Here is a 20,337-nt window from a genome sequence, read left to right on the forward strand (position 1 = left end):
TTGGTATTTTATTTATTTAATTTTAAGAATTTTAGTGATAAGTTATGACTAGCATTCCAAGCAAAAAAAAAAAAACACACAGCAGGATGGCAAACAAAAAATGAAGGAATTGCCCTGGCAGTGAAGTTGTTAATCTCATGGAGGTTGGCAGAAAATAAGCAGTTCTGTATAGTGAATAGAAACGAATAAAGCTAAGCTCCTATGGCAGACAGCCTTACCTAGACGGGTGAGCGGTAAGAGCAGCAGGCGTGCAGCAGACGGAGAGCCAGGTGATATGGGGACAAATGACAGAACGGGCACATTATCCCATGGAAAGCTCTCCGCCCCGCCCCTCCCCCCGGTCTATGTTCCGTATAATACCTGTAGGTGCCATGTCCTGTGCGTGTGTGTTGGAGCTGGGCGGAGACTGCTCGGATAGGCTCAGCCTTGTCCCCCTATGTCCTACGTACACACTTTATCCCGTCCTCTATGAATACACACGACTCCTTATCTCACATGCTATATCAGGAACATACAAACCTAACAATAAAGGGTTACACGAGGGGCACAGCTCTAAGGACACGCCACTTCCGCTTGTGTTCCGTACAACTCATTCCGCTTCCGGTTCCAGAGACTGTTCGCTTGCATGTGCCGAGTGTCCAGTGAGTGAGCTGTTGTTTGTTCGTTGTGTCCTAGGGGGGCTTTCGGAGAGGTTACAGTGGGAGCCGGGCTGGGTGGTCAGACATAATATGAAGGGGGGGACGATGGGATACACACTGGGCGCCCCCCACAGGGACAGTCAGCTGAGGGAGCGCTGCTTCCTGTCTGCTCATTATAGACACCACTATTACAGGGGATGGCTGATCAGGGCAACCTGCCACCACCAACATCCTTCACCCGTTCATAGTGCCAGGAGGTGCTGACTGTGATTGGAAGTACACCACAGATAGTACAATCTGATTACACAATCTCCTACAGCTATAAAGTACAAGAGTCTGCCTGGCAGGATAGATTAGGTAGGTCCTCGTCTAGATTTAAAGTTGATGGTCATAAAGACATAACCCTTGCACATTAGGACTTAAGTGGGAGATACTGCCCAATGGCGTTATTATTATACAGGATATATATCTATCTATCTCAGGGCTCAAAATTTCAAGTCCTGAGCTACTAGCCAGGCCTCAAGAGTTACTCGCCATCAGTTGCCCCACCTAATTCATACACTGCCCTGCGCCTAATTGCACCCGTAAACACGCCCTCATAGATTATCTCATGGAATGACACTGTTAAATGTTTTATGCAGAATCAAGTTACAAAATTAAATATTACCAACAACAACTTTAACAAGATGGGACAGGGCACTGGGGTCAGACCAGGGGGACAGGGCACTGGGGTCAGACCAGGGGGACAGGGCACTGGGGTCAGACCAGGGGGACAGGGCACTGGGGGCAGACCAGGGGGACAGGGCACTGGGGGCAGACCAGGGGGACAGGGCACTGGGGGCAGACCAGGGGGACAGGGCACTGGGGTCAGACCAGAGGGACAGGGCACTGGGGGCAGACCAGAGGGACAGGGCACTAGAACTGGGTCTCTTCCCCATTCTCTTGCTGTCTCCTCTGCAACTCCCATCCATCCTCTCTCTCTCCCCCATTCATCTCATCATCAGGAGCCTGTGTGTGCGGCTCCATGCTTGCATGTCCCCACTTTTATTCAGGCTGGCAGAGAGGAGAGGAGCTGCAGCACAGCGGGAGGGAGTACAATCCAACGCTGAGATCCACACAACTGCGCAGCCATTGACACCATAGCACAACGCACACTGACAGCGCACAGCACACATTTAGACCAGTCTGTTCACAGTGCTCAGGCTAAACTGGACACTTACATAGAGCACAAGGAGAAGAAAACTGTACAAACTGGAAGGCTGCCGCTGTCATGTCAGGGCAACTTTCAGTGAGCGCTTCACCGGAGTGGTAATTTTCGCAATCCTCCACCTCACTCATTACTTTCTGCTCTCCAGCTACATTGGTTGGGGCCCGGGGGAGGGGGGCAGGCTCAGAGAGGTCATACTGTTAGGTCCCATGGCTTAGGCTGGGTTCACACTACTACACTACTTTGATCCTACTTTGCTCTGCTACATTGGTCCTACATTTATCCTACATTGGTCCTACATCCATCCTACTTTCATGAACAGGATACTACTTTGGTCCGACTTCAATGATATTCAATGGGCCTGAAGTAGGATCAATGAAGGACCAAAAGTAGTACAGGGAGCATTTTCAAAGTCGGACCGACTTGTGTAGGACGCTACAAGACGCTCTCATAGGGAAACATTGAACACAGAGCAAAGTAGGATGAAAGTAGTGTAGTAGTGTGAACCCAGCCTCAATGAGAATTGTAAGGAGAGCACCTGTGTACTGCTCTGCCTGGCTCACCAGACTACTTTTCCCGAGCATACACCTTTCCTCTTCGGCCGCCAATCTCATCGGGACTCTAAGTGTAGGCACAGATTGGAGGGAGATTGGTCATGCAGCCCTGTCATCACTCGCCCCCAGCTTAAATCCACTCGCCAAATGCTAGTAGGCGAGTGGAAATTTTGAGGTGTATAATATATATATATATATATATATATATATATATATATATATATATATATATATATATATATATAGCGCCAGCAGTGTGCACAGCGCTTTACAACATATAGAGGGCAGATGTTTCAATACAGGAGGAATCCAGGTGAGCTCATAGAGAAATGCAGCTTAGGGGCTAAGGCTCTCTTCACATTTCAGATGCCAGTTGAGTGTGATTTCAGATGCCAGTCGCACAGAATTGCATGACAATCGCTTATATATATTTTTTTTTCAGTGGTGCCCGTTCACATCAATGTGACTCAGTACAGAACAAGTTTTAAGGTTCCTGTACTACTTTTGTGCAATTCTGGCCCATAGACTTCAATAGAAACGTACACAAATTGCAGGTGCATGTTACTGTAATGTGATTCCATGTTTGTTTTTTAACCCTTGACTCTCCTCCCAGAATTGTTGGGCCCTCTGTAGTAGTACATCACAGCCACAGTAAGTATACAACCCTTTTAGGCTTTTTTTTTTTGTAGCTTAAGGCCCTTTTCACACTTGTGCGACTTGGGACTGCAAAGTAGCATGACAAGTCGTCCCCCATGATTTCTAATGGGTACCATTTATAACTGTGCGACTTCAAACTCTTCCCTGTACTACTTTTGGTCTGACTTTGATGAGAGTTGAGGTCCATAGACCTCAACTTTACACTGGCATTGCCTGAAATCGCAGCTTGAAATCCCACGACTTTCAGGTCTCTGCAGTATGAAAAGTGCCTAAAGCGGCAGTAAACTGCTAGGTGAGTTTTTTTTTTTGACCCGCAAGGTAATAAAATAATGTGCTAGTATGCATCACATACTATTTTTATTTCAGGTACTTGTATAACGCCGTCAATTTCCACAGCACTTTACATATACATTGTACATTCACATCAGTCCCTACCCTCAAGGACCTTTTAATCTAAGGCCCCCTAACTCGCATTCATACACAAGGGCCAATTTAGACAGGATCTAATTAACCTACCAACACATCTTTGGCGTGTGGGAGGAAACCGGAGTACATACTGGCACATCATGTGAAACTTACCTGAAAACAAGGCCATCCAGCAAAGCGATGTCACCGCTGGAGACTGCTTCCATCTTCACCCGTCTTCCTTCAGGGTACGCAGACTCCAGCTCCACATCAGCTGGAAAGACCGCAGCCAGGGGTGCACACATGCTGCAGCTGAAATGATACCCCCTGTCGCACTCAGTTCAATTGTCCAGCTTTTAAGGTGTTAAGGCTGGGTTCACACATGTGTCCAATTCGCAGAACATTTGAAAATATGCTCTTTTCAACGTGTCTGGTTCACATATGTGCGTTGCATTCGCATTGCAGAAAAAAACTTGTGCGTTTTCTAGGCAGTGTGGTGCAAATTGAAGGGCACATAATTCTCTCCCTCCTCCCCCCTGGTCAGCTGATCTGCAGCTACAACTGAGAGGAACCACTGACTGAATAATTATCTTTGCAGGGAAACCGGAGCTGCAATTCGCACCACATATGTGAACACCGCCTAAAACAGGTGGTGAGAAGTCAATACAACGCCTCCTTGCCACCTGTCAAATGCTCTCTAAAGAGCGATCCAAATGCAGATTGCTCTTTAGAGAGCAATCTAGATGGGGCCTTAAAAACATAGCTCAATCATTTGTTTTTAATTTACTGTTCTTTCGAGAACGAAAAGTCTATCTGTCACGGTGGAAGACAGGACTTTTAGTTTGTTCACAGATCTTTTTGCATGAATGGTGTCTGTGCAGGATGTGCCCTACACAGCTGCAGCAATTTCAAAAGTGACAGCTGCTGTGGATGAGACAAACCCATGCACGCAGTCACTGGTGGGGGAGGGGTTTCTCAGCAACATGTTACACCCTAAATATGGATGTAACATGTTGCTAAGGCTGCATTCACACCTAGGCGTATATACGCCTGAAGCGCGACGCTCGTGCCGCTGGAGGGGCAAATTTCCATTGATGTCTATGAGATGGTTCACATCTCACGCCGAAACGCCGTACGCCTGCCGCCTGAAAACAAGTCCCAGACCCTTTTTTTCAGGCGGCATTGGCGTTCGGCATAGACATCAATGTAAATCATTTGTAAAAAAAAAAGTTAACAAATCGCGGCAAAATACGCCGCGTTGTAGTGTGAATGCAGCCTAAAGGTGGAGTTGGCTTTGAAGTGCCTGTAACGATTACATGCTACTTGGAATGGATACAAAAATGACGCTAGGCTCTTTGTACCATAGGGTCTATTTTTAAATGATTTCACACGTTTCTCTTTGGATTCTATTCGAAAACTGTGAATCCTGGAAGTTGTTGCTCTCTTCTGAAAGCAATTAAATTGCAGCAGAAATATTCACTTTTCAAATACATTGAAAATTATTTACTAAAGATGTGAAAGTTCACACAAAACTTAAGATTCGCTTTTATTATACAATCGTGTGCAGGTAAAATTAGTATACAAAAATGTACTTGTCACGTGATCCCCCCCCCCTTTTTTTTTTTTTTTTTTTTTAAAGCATTCTCAGCTCCTTCAAGGCTAACCATACATATACACTAAATGGAAGAAATTCCCCTATCCATGCTTAAAACAGATGGATGAGTATCCCCTGCTAGCTATTGTATGCAGACAGCCAGCACCCATGGCTGCCTGAATACCCGAACAGTTCCTGTTGTAGGATGTAGTACAACTTGGATGCTTCTTTGAGGCTGGGTTCACACTGGTACGACACAGCAGTCATACTACTTTGGATCCGACTTTGCCCTGCGACTTGAAGTCAGAGACTCGTCCGATGTCAATGAACGGGGATCTGGCTTGATTCCTCGCCAATACCAGGCACTGTGTTTGGTATGAATCTTGAAGGGGAACTCCACGCCAAATTTTAAATAAAAAAACTGGCATTGGTTCCCCCCTTATCAGAGCACGCAGCCTGGCCGGTCAAGAAAGGGGGTGGGGGCGAGCGCCAGCCCCCCCCCTGCAAGAACCGTATCAGACCACATGCCTTCAATGTTGGGGGGGGGTGGGTGCTTTGGGGCAGGGGGACGCGCTGTCCCCATGTTAATGAGGACAAGGGCCTCTTCCCGACAACCCTGGTTGTTGGGACCTGCGGGTGGGGGGCTTATCGGAATCAGGGGGCCCCCCACCCTATGTGAATGAGTATGGGGTACATCGTGACCCTACCCATTCACCTGGGGGGAAAAAAATGTCAATAAAAAACAAGACAAGTTTTTAAAGTAATTTTTATTGGGCAGCTCCAGGGGTCTCTTCCGACCTCTCTGCTCTCTCTGACCTCTTCTCCCGCTCCCTGGTGCCTTCTGCCGGGCTCCTCCTTTATCTTCTGCTTGCTCTTTTACCCGCGGTGGCTTCTCTGTCGTCTTCTTCCCTCTTGGGAAGAAGACGGGTGGTGACATCATAAGGGACGGGGTCACCAGGGCCATGTTGATGGCATGTGACCTTGTACGGTTCGGGGGGGGGCGCTCGCCCGTCCCCACCCCCTTTCCTGACTGGCTGGGCGCTTGGATAAGGATCTGGAATGGATTTTGGGGGGACCCCCACACTGTTTTTTTGGGGTAGGGGGTTTCCCTTAAAATCCATACCAGACCCAAGGGCCTGGTATGCTCCTTGAAGGGGAAACCCATGCCGTTTTTTTTATTAGAAATTTGACATGGAGTTCCCCCTCAAGATCATCAAAGCACAAGTCGCATGCCAAAGTCGGACCATGCAAGACGGCGTTCCAACTTTGATCCGACTTCAATGATATTCAATGGGCTGAAGTAGGACCAAAGTCGGACCCAAGTAGTACAGGGAGCATTTTCAAAGTCGGACCGACTTGTGCCGGACCAGTTAAGACGGCTCCCATAGGCAACCATTGATTTTCACACGTCATGCGACATGTGCTCCCAATGTCATAGCGTTTGTCACACCAGTGTGAACCAGGCCTCAAGTGGTTTGCATTTTCCATGTGGCCAAAATTGTACTGGAATTGCACCAAAGTAGTAGAGGAATCCTTTTACAAAATCTCCCCTTGCTGGGTTACATTGGCGTTGTCATTAAAAAACAATGTGATTTCATTGTCGTGTGATTCTATAAGAGTCGAGTTCAGTTCACATCTGAAATCCCACTAGTGTTAATGGAGCCTGAATGTGATCTCGTTCATCCAGTGCTATACAGTAAAATGCCAGTGTAAGGGTAACAACTTATTCTAACAGTTGTTGTTTTATTTAATTTAAAAAGTACTTTGTGAGGAAAGGATTTACCTTGCTAAACATCAGAAGCGGCAGCAAAAACCATTTAAATATGCGCTTGTAAAGTAGAAAGCACACTTCTGCCAGTTGTACAGCTTCACTAAGGCTGGCCATACATGTTTAATTTTCTTGTACAATTTTCCTTTAGATTTACCAAAAAACATATAATATGAGGTCAAAACTAAACAAGTATCCCATTAGGCAGGCCCTTGCACTGCATAGTTGAAGGTAAATCTAAGGAAAATTGTGCAGAAAATTGTATAATGTATGGCCAACCTAAGAGGAAATGTTGGAGGAAATTTTTGACTCTTCATGGAGTGCTGATCTCTTGTGTCCCCTGCAGCTCTGTGTTCTGCTGACTCCAACACCACTAAGGCTACTAAAGCACTCGGTCTTTCACACTGGGGTGGCTTGAGACAGTTTTCAGGTGCTATTTTTAGCACTAAAATGCATGAAAACTGCCTCGGTGTGAAAGGGGTCTAAGCCTTGGTTCACACACTGACAGAAAGAATGAAATTGTGCAAGTTTAGCTGAACTCGCACAATTTCATTCCTGCAGGTCAGTCCCGACTTCGGGGGCAATTTCAGACATTTGTGCGGGTTGCCGATTCGGACTTCACATGTCAAATCGCATGCCAAATCTCTCCAATGTGAACCAGGGCTAAAGGACAAAGTTATGACTTGAAGGATGGCAGGTGGAAGCAATGAGTGCTGCAGGGGACACAGGAGGACAACACTCCCTAATTAAACTTCCCAAAGCAAGTCTTTTGTTAATGGAGCTGCACAGGTGGACAGAGTAGTACTGTTACAGGCAGTGTCTGACTTGCAAACAATGGTTTCTTTCGTTTTTTTTTTTTTTTTTATTAAAGCGGAGCTCCACCCAAAACAGAAAGCTTTGCTTGTGTGCTCCAATACCCCCCGCCGCCACATTTGGCACCTTTCGCAGGGCGGATACCTGTCAAAACGGAGTATCCGCCCCCACTTCCATGTTAGATCGCCACATCGTTGTGTGGTGATCTGCGTAACTGCAGGCCCCATTTTTTTTTTTTTTATTATTATTATTCATGGCTATGCACAGCAGCACAGTGACATCCAGTGCTCTACAGAAAAATGCAGTCGTGTTTTTTTGTTTTCCTATAGAAAACCTTCATGCAAGCAGGAAAAATGCATAAAAATTCTATGTTGAGAATCTCCCCAATTAGAATTTAATCTATAATTTAAATTAGTCTGGCGCTAGTCTTTGTTTTGCATATTTTATGTAGAATGTTTTAATTTTCGAATTAATGTGCCTTTTATGTCTATAGGCCAATTGACCAATTCAAAATGAAATTCCACTGCTTTTTTTTTTTTTACCTTTTGCTGTATTGTGCCTAGCTGTAACATTTCAGACTTCTGTAAGATGATGGCTTGCATTAGTATCCTAACCGCTGTTTCATTCATTTTTAGAGGTGGCTCTTGTGACATTAAAGATTTGTAAAAAATAATGGCGGACAAAAAACGTTTGGCATTTTCCATCATCGAGTATTTACAAGACCAGTTGCAAAATGGAGAACTTACCTCTGATGCCCAAGAAAGTCTTGAAGGTTTGTCTGTTTCTTGGTTTTATGATTGCATGGTGTATTTGTAGTATTTTGACACTTTGGGGGAGACTTGCTAAAACTGGTGCACACATAATCTGGTGTAGCTGTGCATTGTAACCAATTGGTTTTCTATATTGTTTAATTAAGCTTTGACATTAAGCCCCCTTTCACACTGGAGCAACTTGATGGCACCGATCAAATCGGTGCGACGCTGACTTTGCAGTGCTATATCGATTTTAAAAGTAGTTCCTGCACTACTTTTGGCGACTTGCGTAGATATCTGTCCATGAAGCCACAAAGATGTCTTCCAAGTCAAACCTGAAGTTGCACTGGCATGCAGCTTTGAAATTGCACATTTCCAAAGCTGCATTTAATGTGAATGAGGGCTAAAACCTAGAAGTTGATTGTTTTCTAATATGCAGAGCGGTACGAGATTGTGTGCGCACCAGTTTTAGTAAACCTCCCCCCATTGCAACACTATTATGTCACACTATGATCGGAGAAAGCAAAAGGTTTGCTAAAAGATGCAATTGTAGCAGACAGCCAGTGATTCATTTACCACCAGGTTCTGCAGATGTTTTGAAAATATTGTGGATTTACAATTTTCAGTTTTGTGTTTTTCTTCTTCGCCCTCATTTACACCTAAGCTGAACGTTTTTTCAGACGTTTTTGTGCTTGTATACAAGGTCAGACATTTATTCTTGATTGGTTGAATGGAAAGCAAGCGGTATAATCTGTGACATCCTATGTGTACATACATCATATAGGCATACTGGGTCCTGCAGACATATGGAGGCTTACTGTGGCTGTCTTTCTGTGTGGAAAATTTGATCACCTCTGCGGTTTTTATTTTTTGCGCTATAAACAAAAATAGAGCGTCAATTTTGAAAAAAAATTCAATATTTTTTACTTTTTGCTATAATAAATATCCCCCAAAAATATATTAAAAAAAAAAAATTGCAATAAGCGTTTATCGGTTGGTTTGCGCAAAATTTATAGTGTTTACAAAATAGGGGATAGTTTTATTGCATTTTTATTAATTTTGTCTTTTTTTTTTTTTTTTTACTACTAATGGCGGCGATTAGCGTTTTTTTTTTTTTTTTTTTTGGGACCATTGTCATTTTCACAGCAAAAAATGCATTTAAAATGCATTGTTTATTGTGAAAATGACAATTGCAGTTTGGGAGTTAACCACAGGGGGCGCTGATGGGGTTGTGTGACCTGAAGTGTGTGTACAACTGTAGGGGGGGTGTGGCTGTAGGTGTGACGTCATCGATTGTGTCCCCCTATAAAAGGGATGACTCAATCGATGATGCCGCCACAGTGAAGAATGGGGAAGCCGTGTTTACACACGGCTCTCCCTGTTCTTCAGCTCCGGGGAGCGATCGCGGGACTCCAGCGGCGATCGGGTCCACAAGTCCCGCGGTCCCAGAGCTTCGGACCAGGTCGCAGGAGCGCGCCTGCTACCCACGGCTAGGTACTAGTACAGTACGTACATGTGCCCAGCCGTGCCATTTTGCCGACGTATATGTGCAGGAGGCGGTCCTTAAGTGGTTAAATTGGTGTATTATATGCTACACCTGTTTATCTTATGACAACTTTTCAGGCCTACATTATTGCTAGGGAACTCGTTCTATCCCTGCATTACAGGGCATTAATAATTTATGACAATCGCTCAACTGGAGAAAATATATTAAAGTACATTATTGTACTTTGATTTTATTAAAAGCCTATTAAGCACCTTATGGGTTTTCTGAAGTTCTACTTGGAATACTAAAACTATATTGTAATTAATGTCTCTTGTTTTGAATAAAAGTGTACTTGGATGCAGTCTTAGATGTGGACTTGTATACTTTACTGGCTTTCCTGTCTATCAATATCGTAATGTTCAAACTAGCGAACACTGGCCAGTTTTAAACCTCTGCTGTGAGCGAGAAACTGACTGCAATAAAAAAAAAAAACATTGTTTCAGTAAAGCCTCGTACACATGGTATGATTGTTGGCCAACCGAGCGTCTGATTTTTGTCAAAAGGGCGTGTTACATAATAATGTCTTGCATACTATCTGTACACAATTGTCGTGCCAAAAACAGTGATGTACTACAAGGACTTTCAGCTCTTGAGCGCCACCCTTTGGGCCCCTTCTGCCAATTTCGTGTTTTGAGCATTGATTCCGAGCATGCGTGTTTGTGCTTTCGACTTTTGTGACGGATTTGTGTACGGACCATCAGAAAATCTCACGATAAACCATTGTCTGACGAACATTTTCTAGCATGTCATCCAACATTTGTTGGCTGAAAGTTGAACAACAGTTGTCAAAAGGAGTGTACTAACGGTAAGATTTTAGGATAACAGTCAACAGACAATCCCCTGCCAACAATCATATCGTGTGTACAAGGCTTAAGAGTGGGAAGAATTCTCTTCAGTTTATTGCTTTTTGGTTTGGGATGATTACCCGCGCTATCTGTCCTGGTAACCATTTTATTCCATACACAAAGGGCATAAATAAATGTTTCTATCTTTTGGGAACTATAAAATAAATCCAGGTATAGCACTTGCCTCTAGTAGGAGGATTTCTGTGGCCACACTCCTTTCAACATACAAATACAGAAGTAAGTGTAATGAGACTTTAAATACCCCTTTAACCACTTAAAGAGTCACTAAAGGAATTTTTTTTTTTTTTTTTTTTTTAGCTAAATGGCTTCCTTTACATTGCTGCAGTCCTGGTTTCATGTCCTCATTGTTTGTTTTTGCTTTGATGTTGCTGTAATTCCTCTCTGTTCTGGACACTTCCTGGTTGTCTGTTTCCTGATCACCACAGTACTGGGAGATTTCTCACTGTGGTGACTAATCAAGGAGGTGTGATTACTGTGTGTCTATAACCCCTCCGCACCAATCCAGTTTCGTTTTGCAAAACCTTCACTGCCCTCTATTGGCTCTCTGGCTCTGTACATCAGAGAACCAGGAAACAGCAAAAACTAAACTAAACTGCAGGCACATTATATGATTGGTTTTTATCTATTTTTAAAAGGAATCGGTTAACTATTATGTCTCTATACCCTGTAAACAGTAATTTCAGCTAAAAAAATGTTTTCCTTTAGTGACCCTTTAAGACCCAGGCCAATATGCAGGTGAAGGACCTGGCCCCTTTTTGCGATTCGGCACTGCGTCGCTTTAACTGACAATTGCGCGGTCGTGCGACGTGTCTCCCAAACAAAATTGGCGACCTTTTTTCCCCCACAAATAGAGATTTCTTTTGGTGGTATTTGATCACCTCTGCTGGTTTTATTTTTTGCACTATAAACAAAAATAGAGCGACGATTTAAAAAAAAAAACTATTTTTGACTTTTTTGCTATAATATCCTCAAAACAATATAACTTTTTTTTTCCTTAGTTTAGGCCGATACGTATTCTTCTACATATTTTTGGTAAAAAAAATCACAATAAGCGTTCATTGATTAGTTTGCGCAAAATTTAAAGCGTTTACAAAATAGGGGATGGTTTTATGGCATTTTTATAAAAAAAAAAAATTTTTTTTTTAGTTCGTTATTTTTTCCGTGACTGCGATATGGCGGACACATCGGACACTTTTTGACACATTTTTGGGACCATTGTCATTTTCACAGCGACAATTGCTATAAAAATGCACCGATTACTGTGAAAATGACAGTGAAGGGGTTAACCATGAGGGGGCGCTGTAGGGGTTAAGTGTGTACTTAGAAAGTGTTCTTGCTGTAGGGCAGTGTTTCTCAATTCCAGTCCTCAGGCCCCCCCAACAGGTCAGGTTTTCAGGATTTCCCTCAGATGAAACGGCTGTGGTAATAACTAAGGCAGTGAAACTGATCAAATCACCTGTGCAAAATAATGGAAATCCTGAAAACCTGACCTGTTGGGGGGGCCTGAGGACTGGAATTGAGAAACACTGCTGTAGGGGGACATGGCTGTGTGTGTGACGTCACTGATGGTCGTTCCCTAACACAGGGAACAGACGATCACTGACAGCCACACTAGGAAGAACAGGGAAGGTTTGTTTACACACCTCTCCCCGTTCTTCCTCTCTGTGACTCGATCGCGGGACACCGGCGGCGATCGGGTCATGGTCGCTCGCGCCCCACGGCTGGGCATCTTAAAGGGGACGTACCTGTACATCCATGTGCCCAGCCGTGCCATTCTGCCGACGTAAATAGTCGTGCGGCGGTCCTTAACCGGTTAAATACTCCTCCAATGGATATATAATAAACCTGTATTAAAAAGCATACATATCTTTTCATTCAATTTAAAATCTCATAATAGTTACATAGTTAGTCAGGTTGAAAAAAGACACAAGTCCATCCAGTTCAACCATAAGAAATAAAATAATATCGTACAATCACATATACCCAATTCTATACCCACAGTTGATCCATAATAAAAAATTCTCTCAAAGACTTCAATTCTACCACTCATCTTGCAATGGGGAAGTAACAGATGTATAATATAGTATTCCTAGAGATATATAGGTGGATTCAGGTACATTGCCGCATCTTTGCGGCGGCGTAGAGTATTTACACTACGCCGCCGTAAGTTAGCTAGGCAAGTACTGTATTCACAAAGTACTTGCCTGCTAAGTTACGGCGGCGTAGCGTAAATGCTGCCGGCGTAAGCGCGCCTAATTCAAATTAGGCTGAAGGGGCATGTTTTATGTTAATGGGGGGGTGACCTGACGTGATTGACGTTTGCGCATGCGCCGTCCGTCTACATATACCAGTGTGCATTGCGGCAAAGTACGCCGCAAGGACGTATTGGTTTCGACGTGGGCATAAATTACGTCCAGCCCTATTCACGGACGACTTACGCAAACGACGTAAAATTTTCAAATTTCGACACGGGAACGACGGCCATTCTTAACATTACTAGTCCAGCTATTTGATGGAATAACTTTACGCCTGAAAATGCCTTATGTAAACCGCGTATCTTTACTGCGACGGGCGCACGTACGTTCGTGAATAGGCGTATCTAGTCATTTACATATTCTACGCCAAACTCAATGGAAGCGCCACCTAGTGGCCAGCCTAAATATTGCACCCTAAGATACGACGGCGCAAGCCGTCGCATCTTAGGTTTTAAGTGTATCTCAGTTTGAGAATACACTTAAACTTGGGTCGCGCAGATTCCGAGTTAGGTTGGCGTATCTACTGATACGCCGGCCTAACTCTCTCTGAATCCAGCTAATGATGTGTAGGTTGACACGATTTGCGAAATCCCTTCAACGTTCAGAACTAGCTTGGTATCAACTCAAAGTAAACTTCTTCTCTCCTCCATGATCTTCTATCAGCAGTTGTTGGCAGTGTCACACAGGGCCTCCAGATGCTAGAGATTCACTGCAGCTGTAGACTCCATGTTGGGTGTGTTTTTTGGGTGCGTCTCTACCAGGAAGTTGGTGGTATTCCCACTATGGTGTGGGAACTGTGCTTAACCTCCCTGGCGGTATTCCCGAGCGTGACTCGGGGTTAACATTCAGTGCCAGAAGCGGTAACCCCGAGTCACGCTCGGGGTGCATTTTTTTTTTCCCCCAAAAATTCCTGGCGATCCGGCGGGGGTTTCCCACTGGATCGCCGGTCAGACTAGTCCCGCTGGGGGGGATGCAGAGTGAGCGCAGCGGTGGCTAAACATCCCGGCGATCCAGCGGGGTTTCCCGCTGGATCGCCGGTCAGATGAGTCAGGGGAAATGCAGAGTGAGCGCAGCGGTGGTGTGGTGACATCCCGGCGATCCAGCGGGGTTTCCCGCTGTGATCGCCGGTGAGAGCCCCGGCAGAATGTATTGCAGAGTGAGCGCAGCGGTGTTCTTACCTAATCCCGGTGAGAGCCCCGCTGATGTCTTCTCTGATGTCTCCTCTCTCTTCCGTCTCTGTGAACCGCAGCGCCTCACAGTGGCGGAAGTGGGCGGGAGATTCAAAAAAGTTACAATGTTACAATGTAAAAAAGTAAAACACACACATAAAGTTACATGATACAGTGTAATCTGACAGGATTTCACTGTATCACCTCAGATTTCACCTCAGATTATTCTACACTGCCCTGGCTGCCCTTTTTGCTGTTTTATCTAACCAAAAAAAATAAAATGGCATCAAAGCGTCACTTTAGCACCTCCAAAGCGGCTTTGGATCAGATAAGTGACAGCGACAGCGACACAGAGTTCCTCGCAGAATTGAGCGACAGCGATAGCGATTCGTGGCAAGATTCGTCATACGACTCCGACTCTGACCAGAGAAGTAGCGACAGCGACGAATCTCCACTTGAGCTCAGTGAGGTGCGCACTTGGTGCCCTATTGATTGCGGTATGGATGCAGTACCACCGCCAAGATTCCCGTTTACAGGATCGCCTGGGATGAAGGTAGAAGTTGATCACAATGATCCTTTGGCGTACCTAAAATTATTTCTGACAGATGACGTCATTGAAAAGATTGTCACGGAGACAAACCGCTACAAAGAGCAGCAATCCACTACTCTGCACAGCAAGTTTTCCAGATCCAGAAAATGGGAACCTGTGAGTAAGGAGGACATATGGAAATTTCTGGGGCTAATACTTCTCCAAGGGGTGGTGGGTAAACCCCTGCAGAGATGGTACTGGACTAAAAATAAATTGCTGGCAACCCCATTTTTTGGCACCATCATGTCCGAGTACCGATTTTCCCTCATAATGAAGAATCTACACTTCACCAACAATGAGGACTTTGACGAAGCCACACATCCAGCGCCCAAACTGAAGAAAATCTGGGAAGTATTCCAAATGATTATAACAAATTTCCAGCAGGCCTATGTCCCAGACCGTGACATCAGCATTGATGAAAGTCTGATGGCTTACAAAGGACGCCTCAGCTGGATTCAATACATCGCATCCAAGAGAGCGCGGTTTGGAATAAAATCCTATATGCTCTGCGAGTCTACAACTGGCTATATATGGAATTCCATCATATACACCGGCAAAGGAACACAATTCAACCCCAGGTACAGCGACTATGGGATGGCAACGTCATCAGTCCTTTCATTGCTTGAACCATTGCTCAATCAGGGGTATTGTGTAACAACCGACAACTTTTACACGTCGCCTGAGCTGTACGAGTTTCTACTAAAAAACAAGACTGACGCATATGGAACCGCTAGAGCCAACCGACGTGACCTGCCATGTATGTTTTCCAAGAAAAAACTGAAAACAGGAGAAATGGTGGCCTGGCAGAAAGGAAAGATGATGGCAATGCGTTGGCGTGACAAAAAAGACGTGTGCCTAATGAGTACAGTACATACCACCTCCACTGCCATGGTCCACACAAGAGGTGGGAAAGATGTCAAAAAGCCACAACTTGTGATCGATTACAACAACACCATGGGAGGAGTCGATAGAGCCGATCAGGCGATGACCTTCTATCCAGCTATGCGGAAGCAACAAAAAAAATACTATAAAAAAATATTCAGGCATCTCCTGGAACAATGTATGTGGAATGCCTATATACTGCACAAGGGAAGGAGTGACAAGCCTCTTGTTCACTCCGACTTCATCTGGAAGGTGGTGGAGCAAATTTTTTTGAACTACCAAACGCCATCAGTGGCCGTGAACAGATCTGGACGTCGCGCTGTTGACATTGTAAACCCAGAGAGGCTGACTGGTCGTCACTTTACGGATTACATCCCGCCAAGCGCAAAAAAGGCAGCACCTACAAGAATGTGTGTAGTTTGCTGCTCAAAGCGAGATGGGAATGGAAAAAAAGTCCGAAAGGAAACAAGGTTCTATTGCTCTGATTGTGACGTTGGTCTATGTGCAGTCCCATGTTTCAAAATTTACCACACCCAGGATGTTTACTGAATTTTCTTCTGTTTGACAAATTGCATTATTTATTACTGAATTTTCTTCTGTTTGACAAATTGCATTATTTATTACATTACTGAATAAAATGATATTATTTATTAGATTATAACTCATGATTTTATTTTTTCGAACGTTATTACATCTGAGAGGTCTACTAGAGTCTTCTTTGGTCAGGTTTAAGTAAGTAATTACTAAGAATTGCAGGCCTACAATAAATAACACCAAATTTCCATACAAAAAAATGGTACCGCTTTTGGAACAAAATTCCAGACAGAATCATACCGCTAGGGAGGTTAAGGTAATCCCTGCAGCACTTCTCTACTTTGCATTTACACTTCTATCTACATCTGAGAACATAGCAGATTGGGATTCCTGGTGGCCACATGCTTTCTGCAAGTTTCTGCTCCTTTTCCCCTTTGTCAGGGGAAAAGGAGGTACTGCTCAGTCCTAATTAGCTCCTGCCCCTTTGTGTCTGCAGGAACTCAAGTCTAGGAGCTTGCCCCCAGCATTATTGCAGTGGTCTCTGAAATGTCAACACCTGATTTTTATTTCCCACACTGCTCTCCCTTGACTGTGGCAGCCTGTCTGATATAAGAATTAAGGACAGTTTGTTGACATTGAAGGTAAATTGGGTATCTGGCGCTCCAGGAGGCAATGCCCTTAGTTTGTAATAATGTACATTAGTCAGTCTTTAGGTAAAAACAAAGTTGAACCACAGTAAGGAGGTGGTTTAAAAAGAGGCAGCCATCCTTCCTCAAAGTGTGTCCAGCAACTCTGCAAAACGTATAAAAAGGAACAGGGGGGGGGGGGGGGAGGGTGCCTCTCTAAGCATAGTATTAAATGGTAACATTTATTGCACAAGATATAAGTGGGAGTCGTGCTCATCTTAAGTAATGTAGTCCTGGCAGTTCTACTGCGTCCCACAGGCTCCTCGCATGATCCGGGTAGCTGGGAAAATTTCTGGTGTGATGTTGCGCTGAATAGCTGTGCATTTAGGAAAACCAGGAAGTAGTCCGCTCCATGCTGTCCAGCTTGAAGCGGAACCAAAACATTAACCACTTAAGGACCGCCTAACGTCGATATAAGTCAGGAGAATGGCACGGCTGGGCACAAGCACAAACCTGTACGTCCTCTTTAAGTGCCCAGCTGTGGGACGGGCCCGCGACCCGGTCCGAAGCTCCGTGACCGCGGGGACCCGATCGCCGCCGCAGTCCCGCGATCGGTCACAGGAGCTGAAGAACGGGGAGAGGTGTGTGTAAACATCGCTCTTGACAGTGATTATTGCTAGCAGACACTTGCGATTATCGCAAGTAAATCTGACAGGCTGGTTGTACTTAAGTTGATTGATCAACTTGGTACATTCCGCCTGCCCACACACGGTTCATATCTTGTTCCCGCTAAACCGGCCAAGATTCAAAACTTCTATGGTCGGCCTATCGCCAGCTAAAAATAATTTGTTTTGAATAGCATAGGAAAGGGGTTAACTGGCCGTGCAGGGATTGCTGACAGGTCTGCCAGACAGTAGGTGGCAGCAAGATTTCCAGGACCAATGTGACCTCACGCTGCCTCCGTTCTTAAGTACAAGTAGTATGCAAGATGTTTGTAACTCAGGGACTTAAAAAATGGTTCCTCTTAACTTGTTCAACTGCTGCTTTTTGCTTAAGTGATATTGAAATTGTACAGTAAAAATTTGAACTGCTTATCTCATTCCCACAGTTGCAGTCCAGTGTCTGGAAACAGCATTTGAAGTTTCAATAGAGGATCGCAGCTTGGCCGTATGTCAGACGCTCCCAGAGATTTTTGCATCAGCTACAGAAAAGGTAGACTTGACATACAGTGCATCCGGAAAGTATTCACAGCACTTCACTTTTTCCACGTTTTGTAATGGTATAGCCCTATTCCAAAATGGATTAACAAAATTCTACAAACGATACCTCATAATGACAAAGTGAAAGAAGTTTTGTTTTGAAATCTTTGCAAATGTATTAAATATTAAAAGTCGAATCACATGTACATAAGTATTTACAGTGTTTGCCATGACACTCAAAATTGAGCTCAGGTGCATCCTGTTTCCACTGATCATCCTCGAGATGTTTCTACAACTTGATTGGAGTCCACATGTGGTAAATTCAGTTGATTGTACATGATTAGTAAATGCACACACCTGTCATCTTTTACATTGTCATTATGGGGTATTGTTTGTAGAATTTTTGGGGAATTGGGCTCCTTTCACACGGGGTGGATCAGTAATGATCCGCCCCGTGAACCTCCGCTTGCTTAGCGGGGATCGCTCCGTTGATCCCCGCTGAGCTGGCCGATGACAGGGCAGTCCCCGCACACTGTGCAGGGACTGCCCTGTCTTTTCTCCGCGTTCCCCTATGGGGGGATCGGATGAACACGGACCGTATGTCCGTGTTCACCCGATCCGCCAGACGGATCGAAAAATAGTTTTTTTCTCCGTCACACTTTGGCGGGTCGGATGTCAGCGGGCATGTCGGCGCTGACATCCGTGGCTCCATAGAGGAGCACGGAGCGCCCGTTCAGGTCCGCCTAAAAAACTGGCAGGCGAACCTAAATGGTCCGCCCGTGTGAAAGAGCCCTAAGGCTGTAACATAACAAAATGTGGAAAAAGTGAAGCGCTTTGACTACTTTCCAGATGTATCTAGTGCTCTACAGATATATCAGAAAATGTATTAATTTAATCTGTCTTGCACAGTTTTTATTTGCATGTTGAGTAAATAAATAGTTTACTCATATTTCCAGTTTATTTTAGGAGATGTTTTGGTAGTTTTAAGCACCTTCAAAATGTTATCTGTGTATTTTGGAGAAGAGAGTGCTTGTTTTACACAGTATGTTTGTGCTAAAAGAAGTAGTCTTTTGATTTTTGTGTTCTGTACCCCCAAGAGACAAAGTACATGTATTACTGCAGTGTATAGTAGAACTGAAGACAAGTGAGATTTGTACCCATGATCTCACAAGATCATGGACAAAATACTCTTCTATGAAAATAAAAGCAAGAAAATGGGTTAAAATAAAAATAACGTTAAAGACCTTTTTGGAAACCTACCATTCATAAATGTGTTTTTTAGTTACTGTATAGCAAGAAATTTCTGTGACCCTGGTAAACTGGGTGTATTATCTATGATTTTTACAAATACACTTGGTACAAGTGTTGCAGGACTGTCCTGATATAAATATAAAACTTATTATGAATGATGTCTTTCCAATAGGTCTCTTAACTTTTATTTCTGTTATATTTTACTGCCTTTATGTATAATGGGAATATACTGGGGGTTTTGTGTGGAAATATAACAGATTTTTATTAAATGACCTTGTTTTTACAGATGAAAATTTTAATACACTGCTAATGAAATTAATTTGCCTGTAATGATTCAATCAAGTGGACTTGTTCCGTGAGGTTGAAGCCATTTCTTAGCTTTTCTTTTCCCTTTCTTCAGTTTTAAGGAGTTTTACATACCCCAGTGTATTGTCCAAGTACAGGATGGGAGGTGTGAAAGTTGTGGAACTTTAGTGTTCCACATTGCTACCTGTGTGTTTTAAATGCTGGAGTATTTTTATGACGCTCATTAGAACTGAGTAGTGTCTTGGGGAAACTACAAAACATATTCAGTATTGCAGAACAAGTAGAAGTGAGTAATCGATACCAGCTATACCGTGACATGGCTACATGAGAACCTTCACAGATATGATTCAAAATCTTGCTTTTCTTGGAGAGTTGGTGGGTTTATGAGAACTTTATTGTCTTCTCTATTGCTTTTATATTCACTGAAATGCTTGCATGGGTATTGCCAGAAGCAGAATAAATCTCTGCTTACTCAAAGTAACCTAGATGTATGAATAAAAAAATGAAATTCAAGGCTAGGACTGTATAGTAGGCACCCCAATTTTTTTTATATAGGCCCCAGTTGCAAGTACAGTAGATTGATCCTATTGTCCTATTGAAGAGTTGACTTGAAGCATAAACCATGTCAATAACTTTCTTTAGGAAGTTCCAAATATAACTTCAAATCAAAATTCTCCATCAGAAGAGGATATAACAGAAGCCGAAAGACTAAAAACTGAAGGTACA

The 20,337-nt window shown here is 43.9% G+C and overlaps 2 protein-coding genes across 4 annotated transcripts in view; one reads left to right on the plus strand and one right to left on the minus strand.

Moving 5' to 3' along the window:
- THOP1 (thimet oligopeptidase 1) overlaps nt 1-599 on the minus strand; it is a 65,686-nt gene extending 65,087 nt beyond the window's left edge. The window contains exon 1 of one of the 3 annotated variants that reach the window (XM_040322641.1): nt 520-599. Coding sequence is in view for 1 of the 3 variants with exons in the window: in XM_040322639.1 (XP_040178573.1) it covers nt 361-373 (13 nt within the window). In the remaining 2 variants the exon portion in view is untranslated. The other 2 variants (XM_040322639.1, XM_040322642.1) reach the window with 2 other exon arrangements.
- SGTA (small glutamine rich tetratricopeptide repeat co-chaperone alpha) overlaps nt 504-20,337 on the plus strand; it is a 64,395-nt gene continuing 44,561 nt past the window's right edge. Inside the window, 4 exon segments of the mRNA XM_040322643.1 lie at nt 504-641; nt 8,272-8,408; nt 17,964-18,067; nt 20,254-20,332. Of these exon segments, the coding sequence (XP_040178577.1) occupies nt 8,309-8,408; nt 17,964-18,067; nt 20,254-20,332 (283 nt within the window). The 5' untranslated portion in view covers nt 504-641; nt 8,272-8,308.

Source organism: Rana temporaria, chromosome 1 (assembly GCF_905171775.1).
Source record: "Rana temporaria chromosome 1, aRanTem1.1, whole genome shotgun sequence".
Classification (NCBI taxonomy): Eukaryota; Metazoa; Chordata; class Amphibia; order Anura; family Ranidae; genus Rana; species Rana temporaria.